Below are 26,929 nucleotides of genomic sequence, written 5' to 3' on the forward strand. Positions count from 1 at the left end.
CAAAAACAACTACAATAACATCTTTGTATGTAAGTGTTGTTGTTGGCGGCATTGTGTTGTTGTCAGTTGAAGACGCCACAGCTTGCGGTGGCAGCAACTGTTGCTGATGCCGCCTGGAAGTTGCTGCATGTCAAAGTTGTTGTGTTGTTGCTATTGTTGCTGTTGCTGTTACCGCTGCGCAGCTGTTTGATTGATTGCCAATTGAATATTTGTGCCTTGCGTGTTATACGCTGTGCTGTCTAACAAAAGCTTCGCATGTCTTTGAGACATGGTCAAGTCCATTGATAAAAAAATAAGTGCAAGAAACTATAAAATGAAAACCAAAGCCATATGTTTTGGGCTAATCAATGCTGGACAGATTTGCACCGCTAAATGCAACAATTTCCTGCCAGCAGCAGCAACAGCACCAGCAACAGAGACGGCAGCAGCAAATTCGTTTGACAGTTTTGCATTGCCGCCGCACACACATAAATAAATAAATAAATACGCAAAATGTGTAGCGCCTGACAGGCGGGGCACTAAATTTATGGCGGCACAAGGACACAAACGTCGCACAGCGGAAGAACCAGCCAGCCAGCCAAGAGGATGAGAAGAAAAGCAATGCTGACATGTTAAACGGCTGCAGCCAAACGGAAAGAGCAAGTCGCAGCCGGCGAGAGGGAGCGAGAGATGCCATATCGAAGCATTCGATTTGGCCAAAGATACGAATTAATTAAGCAGCATGCGGCAGATATGCTAACTTAATCTATTCGCGCTATAAATCAAATTGCCAAGCGGCCAGCGCTGTTGTGGTTGCTCTTGCTGGGCTGGCCAGGAAGGTGGTAATCGGGCTAGCTGGTTAACTGGCCAGTCCCAATCGTCGCTCAAAGGTGCCGGCTACAATGTCACTTGTCAGCGATTTGCCCAACGCCCGTGTGTGAAACCTTTTCGGCACTAACTACATGAGATCTGCTTGGCGTTGGCTCACGTAGGCTTTGCGTTGTTGTTTTCCGGACTTAAGAATCGCATAGGAAATCGATTAATTAACTACGAGTTGAATAAATACACATATTATTTGGAGCAGCCCACGACCACGTAGCAGCCCCATCATCAGCATCATCATCATTGTCATTACAACATGACCCACTCTTCTTGGTCTACGCAACATCACACTGCCAGTCAGCTGGCAACATGTTGCTGCTGCAGTCTTTGGTGTCTGGCAGCAACACTTAGCGTTTGTTTATCGCACCAGCACGAAATGTTGTTGCCAGGCGCTGCTGCTGACGCTGCTGTTGCTGCTGTTGCTGCTGTTGCTGTTGCTGTTGGTGCTAGCCGCGGCCGCCGCCCACTTTGTTAGAACGAAAACCGTTAGTTTTGCCACCGCCGCCACGCATGTTGGCCACTTCACGCGTTATTTACAGTTGGTCGGGTGTGCGAGGGAGTTGCAGCCGTTAGATGCTGCTGCAGTTGCATGTTGTCGCTGTGCTCCATCACATGAATCACGACGCACTCGCCTGGCAGCCAACAACATTGAAATTGAGGCAATTTGTTTGCTGTTGTCGCGCATCCTGCGGGTAATTAAAAAAGGCGCAAGAACAGCAACAGCAACAGTAACACAGCAACTGCAGCAGCAGCAGCAAGATCAACTACGAGGCCATAGACATGACTATGGCCAATGGCTGTGGCAAAAACTGGTCACTGCAGTGGCAATTTGTGGCAATTACATGCGGAGCCATTTACATTTAGATTGAAGGGTATTTATCTTAGCCACGTTGCACGCTGTACGTTGCACGTTTACAAAAACAGAACTTGTGCCCAACTTAAACCAACATTATCAAAATGTTGGTAGCTCGTTGCGGCTGTTGCTGCCGTTGTGATTCCGCTGGCGCCTGCTAATGAAGTGCAGCTCACAGTTCTCGAAATGTTACAAAATGCTAACAAGTTGTTATTATAAATCGACATGGAAATTAGTTTACACTTGAAGCCGTTTGCCGTTTGATTTATTGCCGCCTGTCGCCTGACTGCCAGCTATCTACTACCAACCCGACCGAACCGACGTCGACGTCGACGCCGACGCCGACACCGACACCGATACTAACACTCCGACTCCAACTTCGAGTCCGACACTCGACACCAAGCGAAGCTGGCGCTGGAGCAGACGGCGCGTGGATCCTAGGCAAGCGTCGCATTGGTTCGGTTCTGTTCAGTCTGTCCGTCCGTCCGTCCGGGCGCCCCATAGGTCGCGCTGCATGTCCGCCCAATGCCGCTACAAATAATTCATTGCGGCCACAGCAGACACACTCCGAAATAAATTAAAACCTAATAACAAATAAGTCGTCGAGTGGTTGCTTGTGGCTTGCTGTTGTGGCTGGTTTCGATTTCAAGTCGTAGCGCCTACGCATAGGCAGTACTTTTTAAGCGGGAAAAATACAAAATATTTCGCTTTGCATTTAGAAAGAAGTGCAAAATGAAAAATGATTAAATTATATTTAGTTTAAATAATTTAAATATGTAACAAAACTTTAACTTTAAGACTCAGCGACTTTTGTATTCGATATAGCTTAAAATAAATAAAAATGGCCAGAAAGTAAAATGGAGCTTTTGTTAAAGTCACATAGTCTTAAATCAGATGAAACATATGCCTGACAGAGCTGAATTGCAATTGAGTGGAATAATTTACCTGCAGCTTCAATTTGTTGTTGTTGCACTTTTGCCAACAACAATTTGCACGCCGCACTTTTAAGCTGTCAATTTTCGGGCACTCTGCGTCTGTTAAATGCCTGCTTAAATGCCACGCCCATCGCCAACTGTCTGTAAATATGCGCTTAATTACATGTCATTACACAGAACAATGGAATGGTAACGAGGCAGCAGCAGCGCCGGCAACGGCAACAGCAGCAACAACAACAAGAACAACCTCATAAGTAATAAAGCACGCCATGCAACCGCAGACCGGAATTGGCATCCGATTCCGACTTTTCAACCCCCTCCCGGGTCATGTCACACTTAGCGCATAAACTATGAATCAATTTACGGGCGGGCATTGGGCGTTTATTAAACATAATGAGGAAACAACTTTTTGACTTATCAACTGGCGCTGGGCGCTTGGTGCTCTGTGCTGGAGTTGCTGCCTACCTGACAGCAACGCCTGCTGGCGAGCCAAAAGTGTTGGTTAAAGTGTCAGAAATTTTCATTATCGCACACACAAGCGCACACACACACATACACTAGTAGTGGAAACGGCGCGAAAAATGTCGTGCGGCATGCAATGCAGAGGCAGTGAAAGAGAAGGAGCTCAAAGAGGTGACAGAGAGGGAGCTGTTACGCCCGTGTCTGCATCGTTTATGTGAAAAAGGCAATGAGATATGTAATAAAAAAAATAAAACAAAATAAAATTTATCAAAAAATAAAAAATTAAAAAAGGCACACACATTTGCAGCCCAGCAGAATGAGAGTGTGTGATTTGAGGTAGGCTGGTCTGCCTACCCAGCAACAGCAACAGCAACAGCAACAGCAACAGCGACGGCAACAGGCTCAGTCGCCTGGCTGATATTATTAAAAAACTGTCAAAAACGCCTGCGCGACGGCGCCGAGATGCAAACTGAGACTGAGACTGAGACAGAGACAGAGACAGCGAGTGTGCGTGCTGGACTCGCTTTATTTTGCTGTTGTTACTGTTGTTGTTGTGTGTTGTATCTGAGGCACATTTATCATTTTCATTTCAATTTTTGCGCATTATTCTTGCAACTAAATATCGCCATAGCAAACTGAAAAGGTGTGGGCGGACAACTGTCTGATTGGCGCTGGGCCACATGGCGTATGAGCAACGCGCGAGTCTCCATGTCAGTCTCAGCCAGAGTCTACAGCGTCTCATTCTCATTATAGGCATGTTTCGCGCCTCAACTCGCTCACTCACAGTTACAACAGTTGTTGCTGTTGTTGTTGTTGCTGTTGTCCCTCTTACTGTTGTGGCGTGTCATAAAACAGTTTGAAAGCACATAAAACTGTCAAAGTCAGTTTGCTCGTGCTTAGAATTTCTATGCAGAAGTGCAACGGGCCCAGTAACTGGCTGGGAAAAGCCAATTGATGGGCGGAAATGTTGCAAGCAATGTTAAGATTTGTAAGAGAGAACATTGATTTTTAACGATGCCATAAAGCATTAAGATAAAAAGCCTAAATAGTCTTACAGCAATTCGAATTAATTAATTTGATAGCTATTTGATAGTTAAAATATATTTTATATCCAGGTACTCAAAGCAAAATTTTCCTTTAACAAGATCATTTGTTATTGTACATTTTACGAATATTTCTTTTTTATTTCTTGCTGTACGGTTTTTCACTTAAAGTTTATGCAATCGGAAGTCAGACAGCGTATGTATGGATTGGGGTTAAATGGTAGCTAGCAGAAGGCAATGAACGGCACCTACGAGGACCAGTATGTCTCGGGGTGCTGCTCGGAGCCAGCTGCCAAGAAAATGCAGTGCTAGCAATGCCGGCAACAAAAGTCAGTCAAAATTATGCAATTTATGCGATTTACGTGGTAAAGCAGCAACGCTTCTTGGCAAGCACGAGGACACAGGGTTAACCAAAAAACACACTTGGCGCCAGCTATTTCGCCTGCTGCGTGCCCCCATGAACTGCTACTGCTGCTGTTGCTGTTGCCGTTGCCGTTGCTGTTGTGCCGCCTGCCTAATTTTTGGCAACATAAATTTGCTAACCACGTACACGACTAGCGCTGCAATGCGGTGCTTTTGTTGCTTCTGTCAAAAGTTTGGGGGTTTCTTTTTTTGTTTGCTCGACGCTCGGCTGGTAATCAAGCAGCTACAGCTCCAGCTACAGCTACAGCTGCAGTTGCAACAGCAACAATTGCTCCAAAATTGGCTAAAGTGTGCGCGCTAACAAAATGTATTAGATTTCGCACAGATAGTGCAGACCGCTGAAGCGTTAAATGTGCGCCTATCAAGCAAATTGTATCAGCAACACGTTTAAGTTGCTGCCGTTGCAGCAGCAACATTGACCCACGCGACGGCAACATCATCTAATGCCGGGCGAAAACATTTTGTCTGAAATTCAATGCCGGCGGGCGCTTTGCCATTTCGCACCTCTTTGACTTGCAGCTACCTATAAGCCAGGCGCCTGTTGTTGGTGTTGTTGTTGCTGTTGCTGTTGGTGAAGTTGATGTTGATGTTGTTGTTGAGGCAGCAGCTGCTATCAGCCTAAGGCACGCGCGTGCCCCCCACAAAAGTGGGGATTTACGATGCCTGGAATAATCAGCGCAAGCGAATCGCAGACAGGCCAACAACTGTGGCAATAAAATGCTTCCGGTGCACCAGCAGCACCAAGAATCACAACAACAACACCAGTTTGTTGCTGGTTGCTGACGTTAAGGTGATGCATGAAGATTATCATATGATATGTTCTAAAGCGCGTAGTGGACATTCAGGCTCGTACAAGCACAATATTTTGGCTGTCAAGCTGCAGCTTGTTGCTGCTGTTGCTCCTCCTGATGCTGCTGCTGCGCTGACCGGCAACAGCATTTGCTGTTGTCGTTTATCAACTGCCGCTGATCGCATTCGCGTTGCGCTCCATTTGATGACGACTCTCAAAATGAGCTTACATGCGGCACATTATCTTAATGTGACTGCAAATGAATGCGTCTTGTTGCGGCCGGGCACATACAATTATTGCTGCTGTTGCACGTTACAAACACACAGACAGAGCGATTCACTTGCTCATGGGCATTGCGTATACGCCGTGTATGCACATGCAAATTAGTCAGATGTTGTAGCTGTTGGTATCGGTGTGGTCGTTGCTGGTGCGGCCGTTGGCAGGCCATAATCTGCCATTTGGCAGCTGGCAATTTGCTTAGCACCCGCAATAAAGATAAAGCGTTTATTGTCTTGTAGCATTTAATCATTGATGCGAGCTGTGGTCTATCCTCTAATCTATATTCGATTCAATGGCAAATTGTTCACTTGTTGCACAAATGAATCATCAATTTTTGGCACACAACTTGGCCAGACAGGCCAGTGAGTTTATATATATTCAAAAGTCACCCACAAGTGGGAGCGCAGACAGTGATGAGTCGGGACGAGGGATTTGAACCAACTGGACGGCCGGACGGCAGCGCTGATCAGATAAAAGCGTCGGCAATCAGCAGCGTCATAATTTTTCCAGCGATAAATGAGTTGCGATAAGCGGCGAGTAAAGAGAGAGAAATGAGCAGTCGGACTCTGGAGTATGGAGCATGGGGTGGGAAGTGTGTAGTGTGAGTTGCAGTTTGGAGTCGGTGTCGCAGTCTGCGCCTGAAAGCTGCCTGCGCGTTGTAATTAAATGTCGTCAATTAATCAAATGTCACAATAAAAATAACAGAGTATAAAATCCTGAAATTAATATGCGTTAAAATGAAATGGCCTCAACAGCAACAGCAGCATTCAGAGCCGTCACAGCAACACAGCAACATGACCAGCAGCAGCAGCAGCAGTAGGAGCTGCAACAGCAATTGCTGACCACAGGAGCAGCAGGGTTGGCAACATTCTTGGAACACAAAATCGTGGGAGCAATTATAATTATTTTTAATACACATGCTCGTATATAAACACTGAGACGCATATGGCATATGGCGTGACCTGCAGCTGATCCTGCTGCCCAGTACCAGAGCAAAGTCTCTGGGTGCGTGCGTCGTATTTTATGGCCTGTCCTCCAACGATGTCGACGACGATTGTGTGGCATCTGTGATTTTTATCGCTGCAGCGCATATAATAACAATAATTCTTAAAGTGGGGGAAGGTCAGCGCACAATGACAACATGCAAAGAACACAAGAACAGCAGCTGAGTCTCCAGGGAGGCAGAGACCCGGTCACTGGCTGAGCCTGCAACAGTGACAGAAGCGGAGAGAATGGGGCAAGGAATCGAGCGCTTAAACTCAACAGCAACATTAATTTGCAGCCACGGCAGAAGCAGCAGCACAATTTGCATAAGGGCCTAGCGATGGCAGCGTGACAACATTACGTGAGTCACGTGTCTTAAATCGAGTGAACAAAAAGACGCGAGTCGGGAAATACTTTTCTTTTAATTTGTTGGATAAATATAACTGACGAGCAAATATTTTGAGCGGCTGAAAGAGTGTTAAAATTCAAGTCTAGACGATAGATGATATATAAAACATAATAATAAAAAAAATATAAATGAAATCTAAATAGATTTATATAATTCAATTTCTATTTAAGGTAGTAAAACGATGTTTTTTTCACTAAGCGATTACATTCTTGCTTTGCTATTGAGTATTTCTTGCCAGCAGCAAGTAGTATATAAATATACATTTATATATTTTTCTTAACAGCTCTCATTATCTTCCTGAAACTGCCTCTCTCAGTGCGCTACATCTATTTGTGATTTTCGATATAATGCAATTTGCATTCGATATTCAAAACTCACGCGCGCATCTCTAAGAGTGCGACTCAGGTCGGTCGTCGCATGGCTTTGGGCTCTGCCCAAGTTGTAAAATGATATCATAATATGCGCCATCAACGGTTGCAAAATTTATAACTTATTTCGTGGCCCAGGCCCATGAAATAAGAAGCGTGAGAAAGGGACAGAGAGAGCGAAAAGGAGAAAGATGTAGAAAGAAAAGAGAGGGGCAGAGATAAACTCAAGTGAAGCGTCGGCGGCGCCACTTTGGGATCATTCCAACGAATGGGATGGTGACTGTTATTCTGACTGTGCCACATCCAGGGACCCCCTACAGTAGTGCCAATGAGCTGTTAATGTGTGCGGCAAGGATTTCATTTCATTTGTGCGAATCCCTGACTGGCTGTCCGTCCGGCGGACCAGCTGAAGGAATTGATGCGCTTTAAATTTACTTTAATGTTGTGGGTGATTGCATTTTGATTGTGCCTGTGTGTTCTGCAGCAGACAGCATAGAACGCGGCTAGCCAAAAGATGTGGGCAGCAGGATGCACATGTTGGCCGCAACTCTGGCTGTTGGCAGCCCAAGGCATTTGGCTGGCTCGGTGCTTGTGTCAACAGCATGTCAGAATGGGACAGCAACTGGACAGTAGGCGACATTGCCTACGCTGTGGCTGTTGCTGTTGCTCCAACAGCTTCTCCTACTGCTGCTCCTACTGCTCGTGGCTCTTTGTATACCCTGTACATGTGTCCAAAAGGGTATGGTTAGCTGTACAAATGTGTAACAGGCGGCAGGTGGCGACGACCAAAAGGTGTATATATTCTTGGTCAGAACCAAACCGAATTTATTTTTGTATGTCCGTCTGTATTTCGTCAAGACACAGGTTCTAAATTTGGAAGATTAATGGGATAATAGGTTGAGTATACCATACACAGATGTTTATTTTAAATAAATTATATCTCCCCCTGTATTCGCGTCATCGATAATCTGTAGCTTTCAGAGATTCAGCTCGAAGATTTAAAAGTTTGAGATGTTAAAGTGATAAAAAAGTTTACTCTTTTTGAATGTTCTTTTAAGCCCGATACTTTTCAAATAAATGAAAAATCATTTTGTTTATGAACAATCGGTGCATATGTTGCTCAGCTGTATATAGGCTATCCCCTAGTCGGGCACTCCCGACTGAAGCTCTGTTACTTGTTATGATTTTGCGTTCTTTGCCAGCTTATCAAGCTGCATTATTGGCTGTCCCCCGGACTGCACTTGAACTTGACTTGACTTGCTGTGGGCAGTTGTTGCTACGCTTGTCGGGGCTGTCTGGGGCGTTGCTGATAGTCAGCAGCAGTTGCTGCAGCTGTAACTGCAGTAGCAGCTTGGATAGGCATACGTCTAGTTATTGTTGTTGCTGTTGTTGAGCTTATGTACTTGTTATTGCTGGCTATTAATTTATGAGGCTGCCATTTATCACATTTTGCTGATAAATCGATTAATTTATATTCAGCAAAAAAGAAATTTTTATTTTAGCAAAATAATATAAATTGAAAGCTCATTTAGAGACTGCATATTAACATAATATTTAAAAAAATGTTTAAGCTTTTTTACGAAAGAAAAGGTAAGTAAATAAAAAAACTTTCATTTTTTTATAAAGTAAACTTTCGAAATATCCTGCAAATCGCAAATGACAACAAATTCTCTACCATATCGTAAAACGTTATTTTTTTTATAGCCAAGTAGCGGCATTTTTATCATGAATCTAGCGAGGCCTTTTAGCTCAGGATTTTGCTCAGCTATGTTAATGTTAATGTCCAAGCGACAAAGTTACTTCTGCCATGTCCAATGATTTAGTGGAATTTTTATGGCAAATTTATTTGCGCGGCACACACAGAGAGCGAAAAAGACGAGAAAGATATTTTAATTGATTTTTCAGCTGAAGTGTGGGAAGACAGCGGCCCCCCGCCCAGCCCATTGCAGAGAGTCCACGAAAGAAAGTAACCCAAAGGCGAATGATATATCGATTTGTGCGCTGTTATTAAATGCTTTTGCGCAAGAGAACATCGCCAACCAGAAGTAGCAGCCACATCAATTTCTGGTCAGCATCGACTCACGGATCGCTTGAATCGCTTGGATCTCTTGGCTCGGGTCGAAACGCATAATTAATGCGAAAGCCAACGCACTTGAGCGGCAGCGGCGCATGCGTAAGGCGAATGAGGAGGTGCAGCAGCAACAGCAGCCAGCAGTCAGCAGCCGGCAGTCAGGAGCAGCAACTGGAAACAACTCCCCACGCAACTGGCTGCCCCTTTTACCCTGCTACTCTCATGCGAATTCCGGAATTTTTAATAATTGCACTTGTTGCGCCAAAAAATATAAAAAAAGTCGCAAGAAAACAACACCAAGCGAACAGTGGGAGCCGGCTGTAGTCCAAGAAGAGTCCCCAGTACCTGTGCCAATCCAAGTGCAAGTCCAGCAAGGCGACGATGAAGACGACAACGACAACGACAACGTCGACGCAGCGAAGATGACGCGGCAAGGCTGCAGGTGCAACGAACGAATGAAGCAACTGCAGCGAGCAGCGAACAACCAGCAACGGCAACGGCAACTGAGATGGGCAGCCGTTGCGTCTGCGTGGTCATGCCACTAGCTCCTCCGCCCTGTCCCCGATCTTAACCCCAATGAACGCCTCTGTGGCTGCTCCGACTGCCGCTCCTCCACCGCCGCCGCCTGCTCGTTGGCGAGATAAATTATGTCGCTAATGCAAAGTGCTCCGCTTTATGCAGGCAGGCAGGAGTCAAGGAGAAGGAGGAGGAGGAGGCGGAGGATAAAGCAGACGATCCAGACGCAGTGCGTTTGGCTTTTATCTCGCTTATTGGTTGGCATTTGCCGTGTTGAAGTCGTCTTCGCCTTGGACTGCGACTGGCTTTGGATCTTGGAGTAGGCGTAGGCCATATTAGCGGTACAACTTGCACAAAAAACAAACCCGCTGATAAAGTGACATCGTTAGGTTGGCGCTGTCTGCATTCGCTAATTACCGGACCCAGAACTCTCCGGCCGATTGAGGCGTGGGAAAATGGGGAAAATGGCGATGCAAATGACTACTTCAGTCACAAAGAAAAAGTGTAAGCGAAAGAGATGGAGAATTACAGAGCGGAGATGTGACACGTTTCGCTGTATTAACTATTGACTCGGTAATGTCTTATATCGCTAAACTTACCTCGTGAATAAATAATTGAATTGAATACGAACTCCTTTTAGTTTTTTCACTTAACAAATTATTAGGAATCATCGGATGGGAATTGTATTTGAAATTCTTTCACTTAATAGTTTTTCAGAAGTTATTTGAACTTTTGTACACATGAATCTGAAATGAGACAAATTTTAAATTATTAAAGTGCTATTCAAATTATATCAAATAAAAAACACATAAAAGAAAATATGATATGCGACAAATAAGAATGTTGCAACGGATTGCGCAATACTCTGTTCATAGAGATACTTTAGACCTTGCGGCTGGAAAATGTTAACATCGGATAAGGACACAAATTTATATAAATAGGAATTTCTAGCTTCAAGTCTCTGGCTTCATGACCGTCAAAAAAAATGTACCATATTTAAATTCGACATATAAATATACTTATATATTTATTTATTCAAAATAAAATCAGATTTTTAAATTGTTTGTTACCTGTAACAAAATCGGTTTTGTCATTTTTAAATTTAAAGGATTTGTTAACATTTGGTGGCAGTTTTTCCTGTGCCACGTCATTCTAGCTAAAGTCACGTTTTTCCTTTGGCTTTGAGTAAATTTTAATTAAAAATATTTATTCAAAAAGAAAAACACTAGCAAACATGTGACTCGTGTGCCTTGTCTCTTGGCTGTTGCCTGTTGTCTGTTGTTTCTTGTTTACTTTCGGCATTCGCGACGATTTCGCTGGTCGGCAAATTGCTCAAATTAGCAACAACAAGTGCAGCAACAACAACTAATAAAAACTCAGAAATGAGAAAAGGCAAACAAAACATTGTGCGCGACAGCAGCAGCAACAACAGCACCAACAAATGACAAGAAATAAAAATGAGAGCACGCTTTTTGGCTTTTGGGCCGTGCAGCTGTTACAAAATCTTTGCCGCTGGTGGCAGCCATTTTGTATTGCCATTTAGGTGAGATGTTGTTGCTGCTGCTGCTGCTGCTGCTGCTGTTGTTGTCGCCGTGTTGCCCCACATCAGCAACAAAAGACGACAAGAAATTAATTTCATACACAACAACAAAAACGAAAGCGACAAAAAATTCACAATTCAACGTGACATGGAAAATATTTGTGCGCTTATTTAAATTTGTATACTTTTGCAGAGGGTATAACGACTGTGTCACAAAATTTGCAACACATTAAGGAATGCCTCTTCGCAACAACAAAAAATGTTATACATTCTTGATGAGCACTCCTTATTTCACTAACATTGATTTATACTAATGCTTTCTAACCCAATTTTGGATATCATATGCTCGTACATGCATTTCTATAAATGTAAGAAATATCATAAGGTATTGCAGCTCGACCCTGGGTATAGGATATCTCCTGGTCGACTTGACTCTTGACTAATGAAACTTTCTTGATTTTGGCTGTTTTTTTTTTTTTTGTTTTTGTGTTGGTGGGGGTTGCTCCACAGGCATTGGGGTTGCAACGTGTATCGTCGACTTTTCCACAAATTAGTTTACTTTTTGTGCCACCAACTGACGCTAATTAGCACGCGCCACCGTCGCCGCCGTCGACAGGATCGCCACCCGTCGGATTTTTCGCCACTTATTATATCATTTTTGTGGCCTATGTTTTTGGCAAGCTGAATGCAGACGGCATTTTGCGATTTTGTCACAGTAATTGGACATATTAATCTCTGTTCGCGTACAGCTCTTGCAGTTGCCGCCAGACTGCCGAGAACCGGGCAGCGACAGGCGGCGTCGGCGGTCGCCACCAGTTGTCTCATGTCCACTATCCGCTGTCCGCTGTCCGATGTCCGATGTCCGATGTCGAGGCGCATTCGGGATGCCCAGACTGCCAATTTTTTATCGCCTTGTGCAATACAAAAACTGAAAATCTACATGAAAGCGATTAGAACGTAGAGGCAGCGGTCGAGCCGAAAATGTGTTGGCGATTTGAGAGCGCTTTGCGTACGAATAAGAAATGAACTTTGTGAATCAAATAATACAAATGACGGTATAAAATAGAAATATAATACAATTAAATTTTGACTAAGTCCATTTCGGCTATTCAATACTTTATGGAATATTGTTCAGCTTGCAACATATTGTTGCATTGCTCAATCCAAGACCGTAATGATTTGTAGTCGAATTTTCTCTGCTCGCATGCCCACATAAATTATGAACAAATTTTGAAAACGATTGACTCCACGCAGACTAGGCAATGCACATGAATCGCGATGACTTGTGGACTTGATGCAATTTTCAAAACGAATTGCTAATGAAAATGTCATTTGAAATTGCGGCACGTACGCGGCCAGCAAAATGGGCAATTTGTTGCTCGTGCCGCGTGTGCAACGGCAGCAGCGCCTGGCTTAGATCTAAGATTTCTGGCGGTACAGTGTGCTAGTGACAAAGGCCGTTGTCGAGGCCAGTCGCCAATGCCCTAAAAGGAGCCTTATCACTGGCATTGCAATCCTTCCGCTCCGCCCGCGATCCAATCCCCAACTGGTGCCACGTCGTTCGCGTCTCGTTAGCTGCCAAGCGTTTGGCGATTATCGCATTTGCATTCGCGGAGATGGCAAACAAAGTGTAAAATTATTTAATGCATGTGCAAAAAGGTTGTCGAAGGGGGCGCAACATAGGGAAGAGGAGTAGGTGGGCTGCTGCTGCTGCTCTTGCTGCTGCTGGTGACCGCTGACTGGGCTGGCAATTGATGCGCACGCAGCGATATCATTTGGCATTTTTGTAGGTGTTGCTGATTGCGGCACGTAGCCACCGCTCGTCCCGCCACTCCAGCCGCGGCGTCCACACTTGAAGCACACTGAAGTCGAGGCAGCTGAAGCTTCGGCAGACGCCGTTGCGAGGCTTTTCTCAAATTCAATTTAGCTGGTGTTGTTGTTGCTTGTAATTTTGTTGCTGCAACAGATGCAATCAGCAGTTGAGGCAAAGGCAAAGCTATCGATATCAGTTGATGTTGCTGTTGCTGTTGCAACGAGCCACGGCCAGAGTCGAGTTAAAGGCAATCGTGCAACACGGCATGTTGCAGCTTGTTATTGCTTGATTGCCGCTAAAATTAAGTTGGCTATTGGCCGCAGTTCAACTTCAGCTCCACCACCAACTCCAAATGATAAATCACTTAATTGCACAGCGAGCGCATAAAATGGAAATTGAGCGTGGTCAAGACATGACAAGGGGTTGCTCTTGTTGCTGTTGTACCTCTTGTTCCTCTCGTTGTTGTTATTGTTGTTGTTGTTGCTGCTGATGCTGATGCTGTTGTTGTTGAGTGATTGGAACGAGGGTTGACCGCCCGCATATTATCATAAACTCTAATGATTGCTGCCCACACATGGTCCAATGAGAATCGCAGAAATCAAAGCCGATATCGAAATCAATGCCTGACAAATTGACACAATTGCCGCATGAGTCAATTGAAAAAGTTTCACACCAACATCACGCTCTTGATGATGACGTTGCTGCTGTGGATGTTGCCGCTGCTGTTGACTGTTTGCCACTTTATTTTATTGTTTCCCCAAAGGCAATGCAGCAACATCAGCGGCAACGGCAGCTCGAAAGTGAAATAAATCGCCAACTGGCAGCCACAATTCTAACAGCCAGCGTCACGCAATAGGCAAAAGCTACCCCTCGCCGTCACACCGACAACAATAACAGCAGCAACAACAACAGCGACAACGACAACGATAACGACAGCGACAACAGCAACATCAATTAAACGAACAGCAACAATCCCGCCTCGCAATCTATGCGGGTGTAAGTTGTTGCTTTTATCGTTTTTGTTTTGTCATTGATTTCATTTCAATTTGATTGCAAATTGAAATCAATTGTTATTCTTGATACCCTTTTGCTTTTACTTTGACTCTGCCTCTTGCTTGAATTTGGTGGCTTTAATTGATGCATTGATTGTGCATAATTTGTGACAATCGTTCGCCTCATTTGATGCTCCAATACGCAAACTGAAAATGAAATTGAAACTCAATCTGTTTCTGTGTCTGTATTTGTATTTGTGTCTGTATCTGAGTTTGTGGGAAATGTTTTTGCTGGCTTTTCAACTGTCACACGGCGATTGGTTATGTTAAAAGCCGACCGATTGTCTGTTAAATCCGAAACTAATTTACCGTCTTTGCACCTGTTAAGCGAGTCGACTAATAAGCCTTATTAATAAGTATTTAAAAAACGAATCGGATAGTCGGAGAGACGAACAATCGACCCACGCAAATGAACCAAAGCGAAACTTTAAATTGATACAAAACAAAGATCAGACGAGGGAGAAAGAGAGACAATAGCGGAGACAACGATGAGGATGGCAACTCAATTTAGCCAACTGAATGAATGATTAAAGAAACAGAAGAGAAGGGCCTTGCGAACGGAACAACGAAGCCTTGATACCCTTTTACCAAGTGTCAAAGTAATTGTAGATGTGTTTCTGCTTCCATTGTCGAATAATAAATTTAAAATATATAAACTAAGGTTTTGAAGATACATTCTGTTTTCTTAGGTCTTTCGGCTTATATCTGAAAATATGATTGCAAGTCAAAAAATTCGGTTTCTTTTTAAATTAAAAAGATGAAAGTTTTAAGCCAAGGATAAGTTGATTAAAAAAGCATTAACAATGTGCTGCATTACGCAGCTGAAATACTCCTGTTAGCCTTTAAAAACCACAATTCGACCGGCACTTCCAAAGAGCGACATACGCAAATTAGCATTTCCCTTGTAGCAGCAGCAACAACAGTCACCACCAGCAGCCGCCGTAGAAGAGACAGCACCAACAACTGCAATGGCAACGACAGCGACAACAACAGCAACAGCAGCAGCAACCAGCCCAATTCCAGAGTCGTCCGACTCATCATTAAAATGTGTCCGCTCGCCCAAAAACTTGATAGCGACATTGCCTGTCGTCGTCCGTTGTGGACGACGTCGTTGTCGTCAATGTCGCCACAAAGGAGCCGCCACCGCTGCCGCCGATGGCGAGCAGAAAAATGCGAAAAGCCTGCATACTCCCACCAAAGGCTGAAGACGGTAGACTGGAGTCTGGCGACTAGAGACTGAAGACAGCCGACTGTGAAGACTCTTCAGAATCTGCACCTGTCCTTTGCGTTTGTGTACTGGGCACGTCATTTAAATTACATTAAATTGTTGCGCTGACCATGAAAGCGCTGCAAATAAATTCGTTAAAATAACTGAGTCAAAAACGCAGCAGCAACCGCCTCAGATTTGCTGCAGCCAAAGTGGAACAGTGAACGGGGGCAACAATCCCCGCCAGCAGCAACAGCAGCAGCAACAGTCGTACCAGCAGCAATTTATGCGACCAAGACGGTAACTGTTGCTGCATGCTGCAGCCGCCGGGCATTTGATTTGCAACACAAACAATGACAACGGCAACAAATTTCATGAATGAAAGATTGTGCTGCTGCTGGACAGGAAGTGAACTGCATAACGGACGCGGAGGTGGAAAGGATGTGGTTGCAGTTGCTGCTGCCGTTGTTGATTGTCTGTCGATAGGCGCGTTGTTTTGTCAGTGGGTTGCGCAAAAATGTTGCTCAATCAGCATGTATAATGCAGCTGATACTGGCAAGCCACGAGGGTGGCTCCTGCAGTTGTGCACTCTGGGACACAAACCGACACAGCAAATGGCCACAAATTGCAGAGGCCATCGCCAATTACGTGCTCGCAACTTGACATTGAGGCTGGCCCATATAAGGCAAAAGCTGCGCATTTATATTGTAATTATGCTGCTGTCGGCGTTAATTTCATTGCCGGGAACGCACCTGCAAACAGTAGCTGCCAAAAGTTGCCCGACCGGGCCACATGTTGTTGCCGTGCAACGACTGCTAACCTGACAACCCTTTAGTCTGTCGCGAATCATTTTAATTTAATTTACAAGTCGACTGAAATGTTCGGCCAGCTTCAATTGCTTTGAGGGTGCCAACTGGCATGGAATTTGTGAGTGTGTTGCTGTTGTTGGTGTTGCTGCTGCTGATGCGGCTGGCTTTATTTTGGCACTGCTAAATTAAGATTCCATTAGCTGCCAACTCAGGCATCTTAGAAATGTATCTGAGAGCCGGCGATAAATCTCGCAAGTGTCAAATGCTGCAACAGTCGCCGCCGTCGCCGCCAGCAACATGCTCGCTAAGTGCCGCAACAATTCTCAATTCTCTAACAGCAGACGAGCAATTGAAACGTGTCGTAGACAATAAATTCCAAACTACAATAAATTATTGCTATAAATATTTCGCCAAAGGTTTTCTCTCCCCTTAATCTTGGCCCAAAGTTTGAAGGCGTTTCTGCCAGCAGCCAAAACCAAACACAACCAACAAGCTTTTATATATTTTTTTGTTTCCATTTTGAACAAGTGACAGCCCAAAGTGACAGAGACTGCCAAGACAGGACCAAAATTGAATTAGGAATTGAGAAAAAGTAAAGTGCAATTGTTGCCAGTTCATAGTGTTCCAGGGGCAATGACAATAAATCGCTCACACTTATGACAACCAGCAGATAGAGAGAGAAAGAGAGAGCAGCATGATGCGAAACATGGTAACTCGGAGCAACACGGTGTAACCGGCAGCAACTGGGAACAGGGAGCTGGTCAAAACCGAAGGCCAATCCTTATACAGTCGGCCAAATAAATCATCACAACCGCACAATGATGAAATTATTATTTATGCAGACTCTTTGGGACTGCGTGTGCTCCAGTTAAAGTTAAATTCACTTTTCATACACTTATTGCTGGAAAGTTCATTAAAACAGGAAGGAGCTTTGTAATCTAGATACCTTAATCGTTTTTTCTTGATGGACTGATTGAGCCGCGAAGTCAAGGTTTCTTAAACTTTTCACCCATAATTGTAGAAAATTGGTGGAATTGAAAAACATTTCGGCTTTCGAGAAATTCCCACTAAATGACAAATCGGAGAGAGGATACATTTTTATAATTAAGATTTACTTTCAAAATGAAAGAGTTTCATTGTGAAAAGCTGTTGGTGGCAAAATTTGTATTCTGTTCGACTAAAAGCTTATTTTCACATATCTAAGTAAACTGTAATTTCATTAATAAGAAGGTAAAAAACAGCACGGCTAAGTTGAAATGAGAACCTTTTCGAAAATTCTGTTCAAAAACTAGATATAACTAGCTAGTTATTAGTTCAGTTTCAACAAAATATATGGTTTGTTTTGAAGGGAAGGGTATAAAACCCTTCGTTGGCTTCGCCAAATGGGTGTCCCAACTGGGAGCCGAACTTCAATTGCGACCTGTGGCTGCCACTTGTTGCCGTAGCTGCCTTTGTCGCCATGAACTTATTGCATGCAACATTTACCGTATTAATAAATTATGAGTATTTATGTGCTGTCAGAAGTCGTGACGGCAGAGCGACACACAAAGTGATAAAATTAGCACAAAAATCTGTGCGTTTCGCAGCGCTTGGCGTTTCGGCTATTCGGGACAGACTCGTAAATAATTTATATGCGTGTGTGCTTATTGAATGTCTTCATAAGCGGGCGGGCAACAATTGGAAATTTATGCTCTGGACTTATATGGGCAACAGGTTGGACACGTAGTCGCACCGCTTCATAACTGTAACTGTAACTGGTGCAGGCAGGCGGTAACAGCAATTGCAATAGCAATAGCAGCAGGTGCAGCAGGCTGGCTGGGCAGTCACTCAAGCTATGTAGCATGTCCTGCAATAACAACTACAACAACAGCAACAACTACAACAACAACTTGTCTCTTGACACTTGGCGCATTTGACACTCAACGCGCGCATTCACTTTAAATCTAAATTTACTGATATCTGCGTACAAAATAGTATCAACAGCGGCGACAGCAACAACAACAAGTGCTACAAGCCATACAACAACAGCAACAACAACAGCAGCAAATCGGCCTGCATCGAGAAACGAACGACCTTAGAGGTAATAAACATAAATAACGCCATTGAAAGCGACGCAGGCGCAGCTGAGATCAGTCCAAGACTGAGTCTAAGATTGCAATGGACTTGGGGACACAGACGCAGCTGACGTCCAAGGGGGAGATGGAGACTGAGACTGGCCCGGCCTGGCCTAGCCTGGCCGGCTTGTTACTTGTTACTTTGTTGGCCACGAGACTTCACCGCGACTTCGACTTCGAGCTGGGGCCCGGCTCGGCTGTTGTCTATGGGCGGGCGTCACAAGAGCCGTCGAAGGTCAACAGATTGTCGGCCTGGTGTCTATTGGTGTCTCTCGATGGCAGCCGCTGCTTACAGTGGTTACGGTGGTTGCGGTGCTCGCAGTGGTTACTTTTGCTGGGAAAAATCGTGCAACTGAGCGGGCGGGCATTTCGCTAGGCAGGCGTAGCCGTGATAATTGTTTCTTGTCCATTTGGCCAGTTTGATTGCAACTAATGAACTCTAATGAATAAGCAGCGTTCGGTTTAGATAGGCAGCACTCGGGAGTGGAATCTGTGAATTGGTTTTTAACAAGGCCTTAAAAATATAACAACTGGTTTGATTTCAAAATGGATATTAGTTTGAGGAGAACCTCTTCTAAATCGACAATCCACAATTAACAATATTTTAACATAGCCATGTAATTATGGGCCGCAATTGTCCCACTTTCAAGAACATCAAAATTGATTTGATTTGAAAATGAATATAAGTATAAGAAATGTCCTTGAATTTTTACGATCCACAATTCATAATGCTAGTAAACAATATGTAAACTAAGCCATGTAATAAGTGGCCAGGATTTTCCGACTCCTGAGAAGACTCGCTTTATCCAGCCACGATGCGAGGCAACGGAAACAAATAGTGCTGGGTAACGGCGATCGCAAAGGACCCCACGGGTAACAATACCCATCAGCTGATTGCCACAGATGAGTGGTCCGCCTGAGTCACCGCCACAAACATCTTGCGAAGCCTCGGGCGACACGGTAGCACAGAACAGTTCTTTCCTGAAGCTAACTGGAAAAACGCTTTGGCAATACTTTTGCGGCTGCACGTGAAAGACTCGCGGCATGAGCTCCTCAGCAAAGGGTGCCTTCATTTGTGCTCGACCCCAGCCGAGCACAATACAGTTCGAGTGCGCGTACGGCTGATGTGTTGCCAGCTGTGCTATGCCCAGGCTGAGTGTAAGATTGAGATCGAGTGTGTCGTTGTCCTGGAGTCGTAGCAAAGTCAGATCGTGATTGAAGGTAATACGATTGCGGGAGTACGGGTGCACTGACTGGATGTGCAAGATGCGCGTATGCTCCGTGGGCCTTCGGCGATTGGGTGCACCGGCGATGACCAGGAGCTCGTCTGGTTTCAACAGGCGACTGCGGCTAAGCAAGAAGAGCTAAGTTACCTGCAACATATTATAAAACCTTCTTACTTTGAATCCAGAATGCAATGCGAAGCAGTCAGCACGTAAATCGGCGCCACAATAGTTCCCACGCAGAAGTGATTGGTGCCAAAGTATTGCGACCTGGGCAGCTTCGTCTGTATGGATACCACATATTTAGCATATGGATGATGGCTAGGCTCCGACCTCTCCCCTTGGTCATATGGTAAATAGTAGGCGGGAAAAGCAGATGATAGTACCGAGCAGATGAGCAACAGCTGCAGCTGCATTATACTGTAAATTGTATTGCTACAAAGCGCCGAGCCAAGGCCTTGATCACTGCTTCCAAGCCTACTTTGGCTGTCTGGTAAGCAAGCCAAGTCGCTTTCAGTCTGACGAAATGTCAACAAAGACAACAAGTCTATCGTCGCCAGATAACTGACTGACTGACTGGAAGCTTGGACGACTAGATGACTGGATGACTGCCTGACACCCACATGGCTGGGCAATAAGCACACAATTTGCATAAGCTGCTCAAGCAGACGGCAGACGGCAGACAGCAGACAGCCAACAGCCAGCAACAAGTAAACAGCAGCCGGAGTCAGGCTGTGGCAGCCCGAAACGGGTGCGGGAGTCAGAAACGGGCAACATCTTCTGTCTGCCACACTTTTGTGACAGAGCACAGGAACAAGAGAGAGGGCGAGAAAGATCGAGTGAGTGGAGTGCTCAACACGGTAAGTCGAAATTTTAATACCCTTATTGCACTCTTACAACTTATTATTATACTGTAATAATTACTACTCCTTCTTTCATGAGACTGGCAAATATAATTCTTGGGGAACGGCAGTGTAAATCAAATCAAAATAATTTGTAGAAATTTAATAAAGCAGATATATAGTTTTGATTTTTGTTAGTAGTCCTTATTGGATGCTCCCTCAAACCTTAATGTTAAGGTATTTATAAACAATTTTGAAACTACCATATCCATGGCAAACTTCCTGGGCTACTCAACATACTCTTAACACATGTGGGAATATCAAAAAACAAAAAAGAAAATTGAAAATAGTGAAAAAATAAAAAGAATTACCTGTGCTTTGGGGGCTCTGCTCAGCGCACAAGACATAATAAAAATCTCTTTTATGGCACTTAAGTGTTTTGTGTGCGGATTGTGGGTAGCATTTTACCTTGGATGCTGGAGTAGCTGGAGCTGCTTGTGCTCTCGGGCTAGCCCCTTCGCCTGCCTGGGCTCTGGCCACGATTTATGCGACTTTGGCCAAAGTAAATTGTGCATAAAAAAGACCCAACTTTGCGCTGCATTTGATGATGAAGTGCTCAAAATAATGCGAGCCACGAAAATTTACTAAGTGCAAGAGTTGAATTTATTAGACAAAACTTTGCTGTTTACGAGCTGTTGCTGCACGCTTATCAAGCAGCATCAACTGGCTAACTTATGGCCCCAGTTGGGTAACAGGTGCAGCCTCAAACCATTTTCTTGGTTTTGGACACACATTTGTTTTTTTTTTTTTTTTTTTTGGTTTGGTTTGGGTTCAGTCAGCTCGGTAGCCGCTGCCTGCGGTCAAGCAAAGTTTTCAAGTTCAAGTCATGAAGGAAAGGTGCGCTCCCACGATGCTGGTGCAAATTATACACATGTGCCGATGCATGTACATATATACAAATGGTATATGTAGGTATATATCTACTCACACAAGAGTTGTGAGAGGCGGCGGCAACTGGCAACATTCAAATCCCATCAGCCACGCATGCAATCATCATGATCATTATGAGCGGAAATGCAGGAAAAGTAGGAGGTTTTTAACAGCCACCGAACGACCACCGACCACCGACCGACCGACCGAACGACCGACGCTTTTTTTTGTCTCTGGCAACTTGGCATCCTGTTCCAATCGCATTCGCACCGTTCATTCTCTTGGCGGCGGCATTGCCACCATGGGCATAAAAAGGCGCACAAAACTTTGTGGCATGCAAAAAGTGGTGACGCCGCCGACGCCGCAGCAACAGCTGAAGGCAGGGGGCAGCAGCAGCGGCATTTTATGTCGCCAGCAACAGCAGCAAATGACTTTAATTGCATTTCTCGGCGCACTTTTTGCCTCACAGTCGCTGCCGAAGCCGCAGTCGCAGTCGCCTTCACCACCGCCGTCATCATCGCCGTCGCAGTCGCAGTTAGCTAGAACAGACAATGCGGCGGCGTTGCAGCATTTACTAAAATTTGCAGCAAGGCGGCAAGATGCTCTTTGCTCTTTGTTGCTGTTTTGTGCCACAATCTTGATATAAATAATAATTAAATGGATTAGCGGCCAATCGACTATGCATTAGATGCTGATGCTGCAACACCTCGCGCTCAGTAGCTGCCACTGCAGTCGCAACGCCTCAAGAGATCAGCGCTGCAGATTGGCCAAAGCAAACAAAGGCCTGACGCAGGCCACGCTTTAATCGGCGATGGGGCTGGGACGCTGCTAGGAAACGGCTCAGGTGAGTGCACGCTCAATTAATTAATAGCAACCATGAAAGAGCCCGCAACGACTTTGCCTATGCCGCTGACTGAGACGCCGACAGCATTTGCAACTGCGACTGCTGCAGCGATTGCGACTGCGACTGAGAGATCGCTATCGAAAGTACATTTTACATGCGTGTAGTTAACATACAAAGCGACCGTTCACACGGCCAAGCCAGCAGCCAGGCCAGCAACCAGTTGAATGGTCCAACAATCCCCAATTCCAATCGAATCGAATCTCAATCTCGCCTGCGCATGCGCAACTTTTTGGCAATTGCCTGTACCAATGCCTTTCCATTTTTCGCATACCCTTTTCTGAAGCGCGCGCATACTGACTTTAATCTTATGTTTGTTCCTCTTCTGCGAATTTTATCAGAAATAATGTCGACTACTTATGGATTAATTGAAAAAAAAAAAAACAGGTGCTGCTTTGGGTGAACACTATTCTTCTCTTGACATTTGTGTGCCTACAAAATTCTTTTTCTCTAAAAAGAAAGTTTTTTATTTAAGGCAATAAGGCATTTCGCGCAATTTCCGTCTTGCTGTGTACCCGTCTGTTCGTATGAAGCCATTTAAAATTAAGAGACTGGCAACTTATACTTTCGTATATCCGGCTCGAAACGTTTGAAACGTTGCAAAAAAATTTAAAACAAACTTAGTTGACTTTATTATGCTTTCAACATATCCAATATTCCTTCCATTTTTGTGCTAGACAGCGCATTAAAGCGTCGACTTCCCACACTTGAATTTTCTTTAGCATTTTCAGTAAACACCTTTCGCCAAGTTGGGGGGTTTCAGCTGTTGTTTCTGGTGTGAGAATTTGCTTAATGAATTTCTTACAGCTTTATCGCTTAATTTGTGTGCCTAATGATGGCTATTGGTGGCTGTCAAGAGGGCAGCGCAGATTACACATACGTCGTGTGGTCCAAGCAAATTGGGCGCTAAACTTTCAGGCTTTCGGCGTGCCACAATATTTATACTAATCCCCTTGCGAATCCTCATGGCTCAGCACAGTCAAACTGGCCATATAAATAAAATAAAATGCCATGCGCCGCTCTTAAATATATTTTGGCAAGTTATTCTTCCTTTTTTTCTGTCTACTCTACATAATTACGGGCGGAGTGAAATGAGTTGGAGAATTTGGCGTAGCCGCCGCGTCATCGCGTGTTGCGCAAAAAAAAGGCGGAAAATTAAATTTTTATTTATGTGCTGCCACATTTTTTATGCCGCTGTCGTTCTTTGTACTCAACTAGACTAATTTTTGTACAACATTTTTTATTTTTGGCCATTTTTTTTTGTTTGCCTTCAGTGCTAATATATTTGGGGCTAGTCGCAGGGGGCGGCAATTTGCGCAAAGTGGATAATGTGCATAATGGTAGTTAAATATGTCATAAAACACTTCATTTTGTAGGGTTTCGACCCGACGACGGTGCTGAAAACTGTTGACTGTTGTTTGCTAAAACGAATACTGTCAGTTGCAGTTTGTAATTTTGTTCAGTTGAGTGACAGCGCTTGGAAAAATGCTATAGTAATTATGGGTCTGTGCTGTGTTTTGGGATGGGCCCTGCATTTCATTAGAAAACTGAGTTTTTTCATAAATATTCATGCAATGGCTACGAGGTTAAATAAGGAAGAAAGGATAGCACATATCAGCAATATGATCAAGCAATAATTTTTCCCATTTAGTACCTCATTTTCATTAGAAGTTATGCATGTATGCCAAATATAAAAATAGAATAAATATATATTTTTTCAGACGTATAGTGAGTGTTCACACTGCTCGTATGTATGATTGCGGGCTCTGAGATTTTTATAGGAAATATTTTAGATAAGATAATTGCTCTCACGGAAGTGAAAGTATTCTCGTTTCTCACTCCGATGCTCTTTGTTTTTTTGGAATGAATGTTCAGCCGTTTAACTTAAGTAACTTCAAATAATTTCTAAATGACTTTTTCTCCAGTTAATAATTTGTTTCTGTCGTATTTTCTGTAACAGCCAAGCGGACAGCGCGAATAATACCGTGGAAAATTATCTATCGCTCAGAGTTGTCACTTTTATGTGCATATCATGTGGCATGCATCTGTTGACTGCTGCCCTGGGCCTGGGTCTGTCAATAAAGTCAATAAAACAAATCTGCAATTGATTATTTTTGCATAAAAATTGTCCAATATTCCATATAGATCGGCATGCCGTAACAGTGACACGACCTTGAGGCATAATAAAAATATGTAATGCAATGCAATTACAATCAAAACCGCACGACCCACACACACAGCATTGCCCAGACTGTGGCCACCATCGTGTCGAGGTCTGAGACTCGAGCCGAGGCTCTGCGGCGACTCGGGCTGTACGCATGCGCCGCGTGAGCTCCGTCGATAAATCGAAATTGTTTGCACTGCCAAAAAGCGAATAATTGCACGAGGTGGGCAGAGCAGATAAACCGAGCAGCCCGCTGGCCGCGAGCTGGCAGCGAGTTATGGAATTATGTGTCAAACAACGAGAGTTAATGGCCCAGTCCGGTTCGGTTCGGTTTCGGTGCAGTGCAGTGCGATGCGGTGCGGTGCGGTGCTGGGTGGTACAGTCTGGTCCAGCGCCCTAATGGAAATTGCCGGCATCAGCTGCCGACCAGACTGGCCGCGGCCTGTGATTTTGCGCACATTGAATGTGTTTTTAATTACGAGACTGAGTAGATGCCAAAGCGGAGGCATTGCCAAATGCCAGCGCACACGCCGCACTCATAGATAACAATTTAGCGGCGATTTAGGCACGTCCAATGGCCACTAACCAGCAACTAACAGCAGCCAAGCAGCCAGCCAGCAAACCTTCAAGCCCCTGGCCACTGGCCACTGACCACTGACCAGCATCTAGCATCCAGCATCTGTATCCGCATCCACATGACCGGCACCCGCGTCGCTGCCATTGCATTTGCTACTGTGCTAAAAGTTTAGCATGCGGAAAATTAACATGCGGCTGCGGCGGCTGCTGCTGCCACTCAGCAAGCTCGGATCTGTGTATATCTCAGTGTCTTTGTGTGTTTCCGGGTTGGCAGATTTCCCTGGTGAGAAAAGCCACGGGCAGCTAGCGATGTCGTCGTCGTCGTCGTCGTTGTGGCCGTGGCAGATTGAGCGTGTGACCAAAGTCAAGTGCAGTGAAAAGTAATTAACTTGAATTGGTGAGGCCGACGCAGACTTGCGTGGAGAACTGTGCGCGCACAGTGGGTGCCAGTCGCATGGCACAGCATAGGCCCACAGCCGCATCTAAGCGATAAGCCACGCGGCTTAGCCTGAAACCTTTCATTAAGACAACAGTTCGAAAGCAAACTTTCGAATTATTGAAATTAAATGATTTTTATTATTATAATTCGTGTGTGCTGCATGTGTGTGGCTGGGAATCGAGTTCGAAACCAAATCAATTCGATTGGCAGCACATTAAAATATTTGATTTGATGTGGCAACGACCGACCACCATGCGAGCTAAACAGCTACCTGAGCCGAGCAACCAGGAATAAAATCTAACAATTTGTCAGATTGAAACATAAAATTTGTTACAGCTTATGCTTGGTTAGCAAACGACTCTAAGAGTCAGGTCCCAGAATACTCAATCGTATCTATTTATACATAAAGCAAAAGTTTTTACTTGGAAATTTTACCCAATATCATGCAATGTGACATGCAACAGGGAAATCGCCGCCGAGACACATTTGCAGGCAACAGGCGGAGACGCAGCCACTGCAAAACTCCCCCACAAACAACATCTGCAGAATTGGACTTGGACCAATGCGGCGTTGAGGGCGACAAACTAGCGACAAAACTACAACAACAACAACAACATCGACTTCGACTTCTCCTTTTATGCGACATCTGTTTAGTGTGATTTTGGAAAATGCATATCATGCTCATTACATTGGCAATTGCAGACGCGCATGCAACATTCTGATTCTGGCAGACAGACTGAATAACGAACCAAATAGTTCTTCCCGTTCACGAATATGCGATTTGCACTAAAGTTCAGCAGACTTACAGATCACTGATCTTATCTGCACTTGTAGTTCGAGAAAAGGGCGCTTGAAAAGTACATGGAACACATTGAAGGAAGCATTAAAGCATGCTATATCATTATATATTAACATACCATATGAAATTGTCTCGGAGTTCTGTCGAACCTTAAGCTAGGCAAGTTTCTCGTATAATGGCTAAGCCGACACATATGTTTAAAAAATAATATTCAAAATAATCTTTTATAAGAACACAAAGTCGCAAAGCATAAATATTGGTTTTCACTACATATAGTTTAAAAATCGATATTTGCTTTAAATAATTATATAAAATATTTTAAAATATATGAAGAACCAAGGCTCGAATACAGTCTGGGTTTATGGAATTCACGAATTCACATATTCAAGAACCGAACCACCGACATTTATTTTTTTATTTAGTTTGCACTCATGCTTATAAGCTTATTACATTGTAATATCGCTCTTCAGTTTCAATTGACATTTCGCCAAATATCTCGAGCCACCCACTTAGCTCTCGTTGTTTT

At 44.3% G+C, this 26,929-nt stretch overlaps 1 protein-coding gene across 2 annotated transcripts; it reads right to left on the reverse strand.

The window, feature by feature from the left end:
- Nucleotides 1-19,131: 19,131 nt before the first annotated feature.
- LOC115770249 (putative trypsin-6) lies at nt 19,132-20,234 on the reverse strand. Of its 2 annotated transcripts, none has more exons than XM_030715460.1 (2): nt 19,930-20,234; nt 19,132-19,873 (listed from the first exon to the last, which is right to left on the reverse strand). In XM_030715460.1, exons 1-2 carry the CDS (start codon nt 20,166-20,168, stop codon nt 19,261-19,263), a joined length of 852 nt encoding a protein of 283 aa, XP_030571320.1. In that variant the 5' UTR covers nt 20,169-20,234; the 3' UTR covers nt 19,132-19,260. The 2 variants fall into 2 exon arrangements, with proteins under 2 accessions (XP_030571320.1, XP_030571319.1); XM_030715459.1 differs by having other exon boundaries at nt 19,133-19,879.
- Nucleotides 20,235-26,929: the final 6,695 nt, after the last annotated feature.

This window comes from Drosophila novamexicana, unplaced genomic scaffold, assembly GCF_003285875.2.
Source record: "Drosophila novamexicana strain 15010-1031.04,08,12 unplaced genomic scaffold, DnovRS2.1 tig00004555-arrow-pilon, whole genome shotgun sequence".
NCBI lineage: Eukaryota > Metazoa > Arthropoda > Insecta > Diptera > Drosophilidae > Drosophila > Drosophila novamexicana.

Excerpts from the sequence above, each read along its gene's own strand:
- LOC115770249 (XM_030715459.1), bottom strand. The coding sequence starts at position 20,168 with ATGCAGCTGCAGCTGTTGCTCATCTGCTCGGTACTATCATCTGCTTTT. Across the intron at positions 19,880-19,929 it reads CATTGCATTCTGGATTCAAA|CCGCAGTCGCCTGTTGAAAC; the intron begins GTAAGAAGGTTT and ends CTTCTTGCTTAG.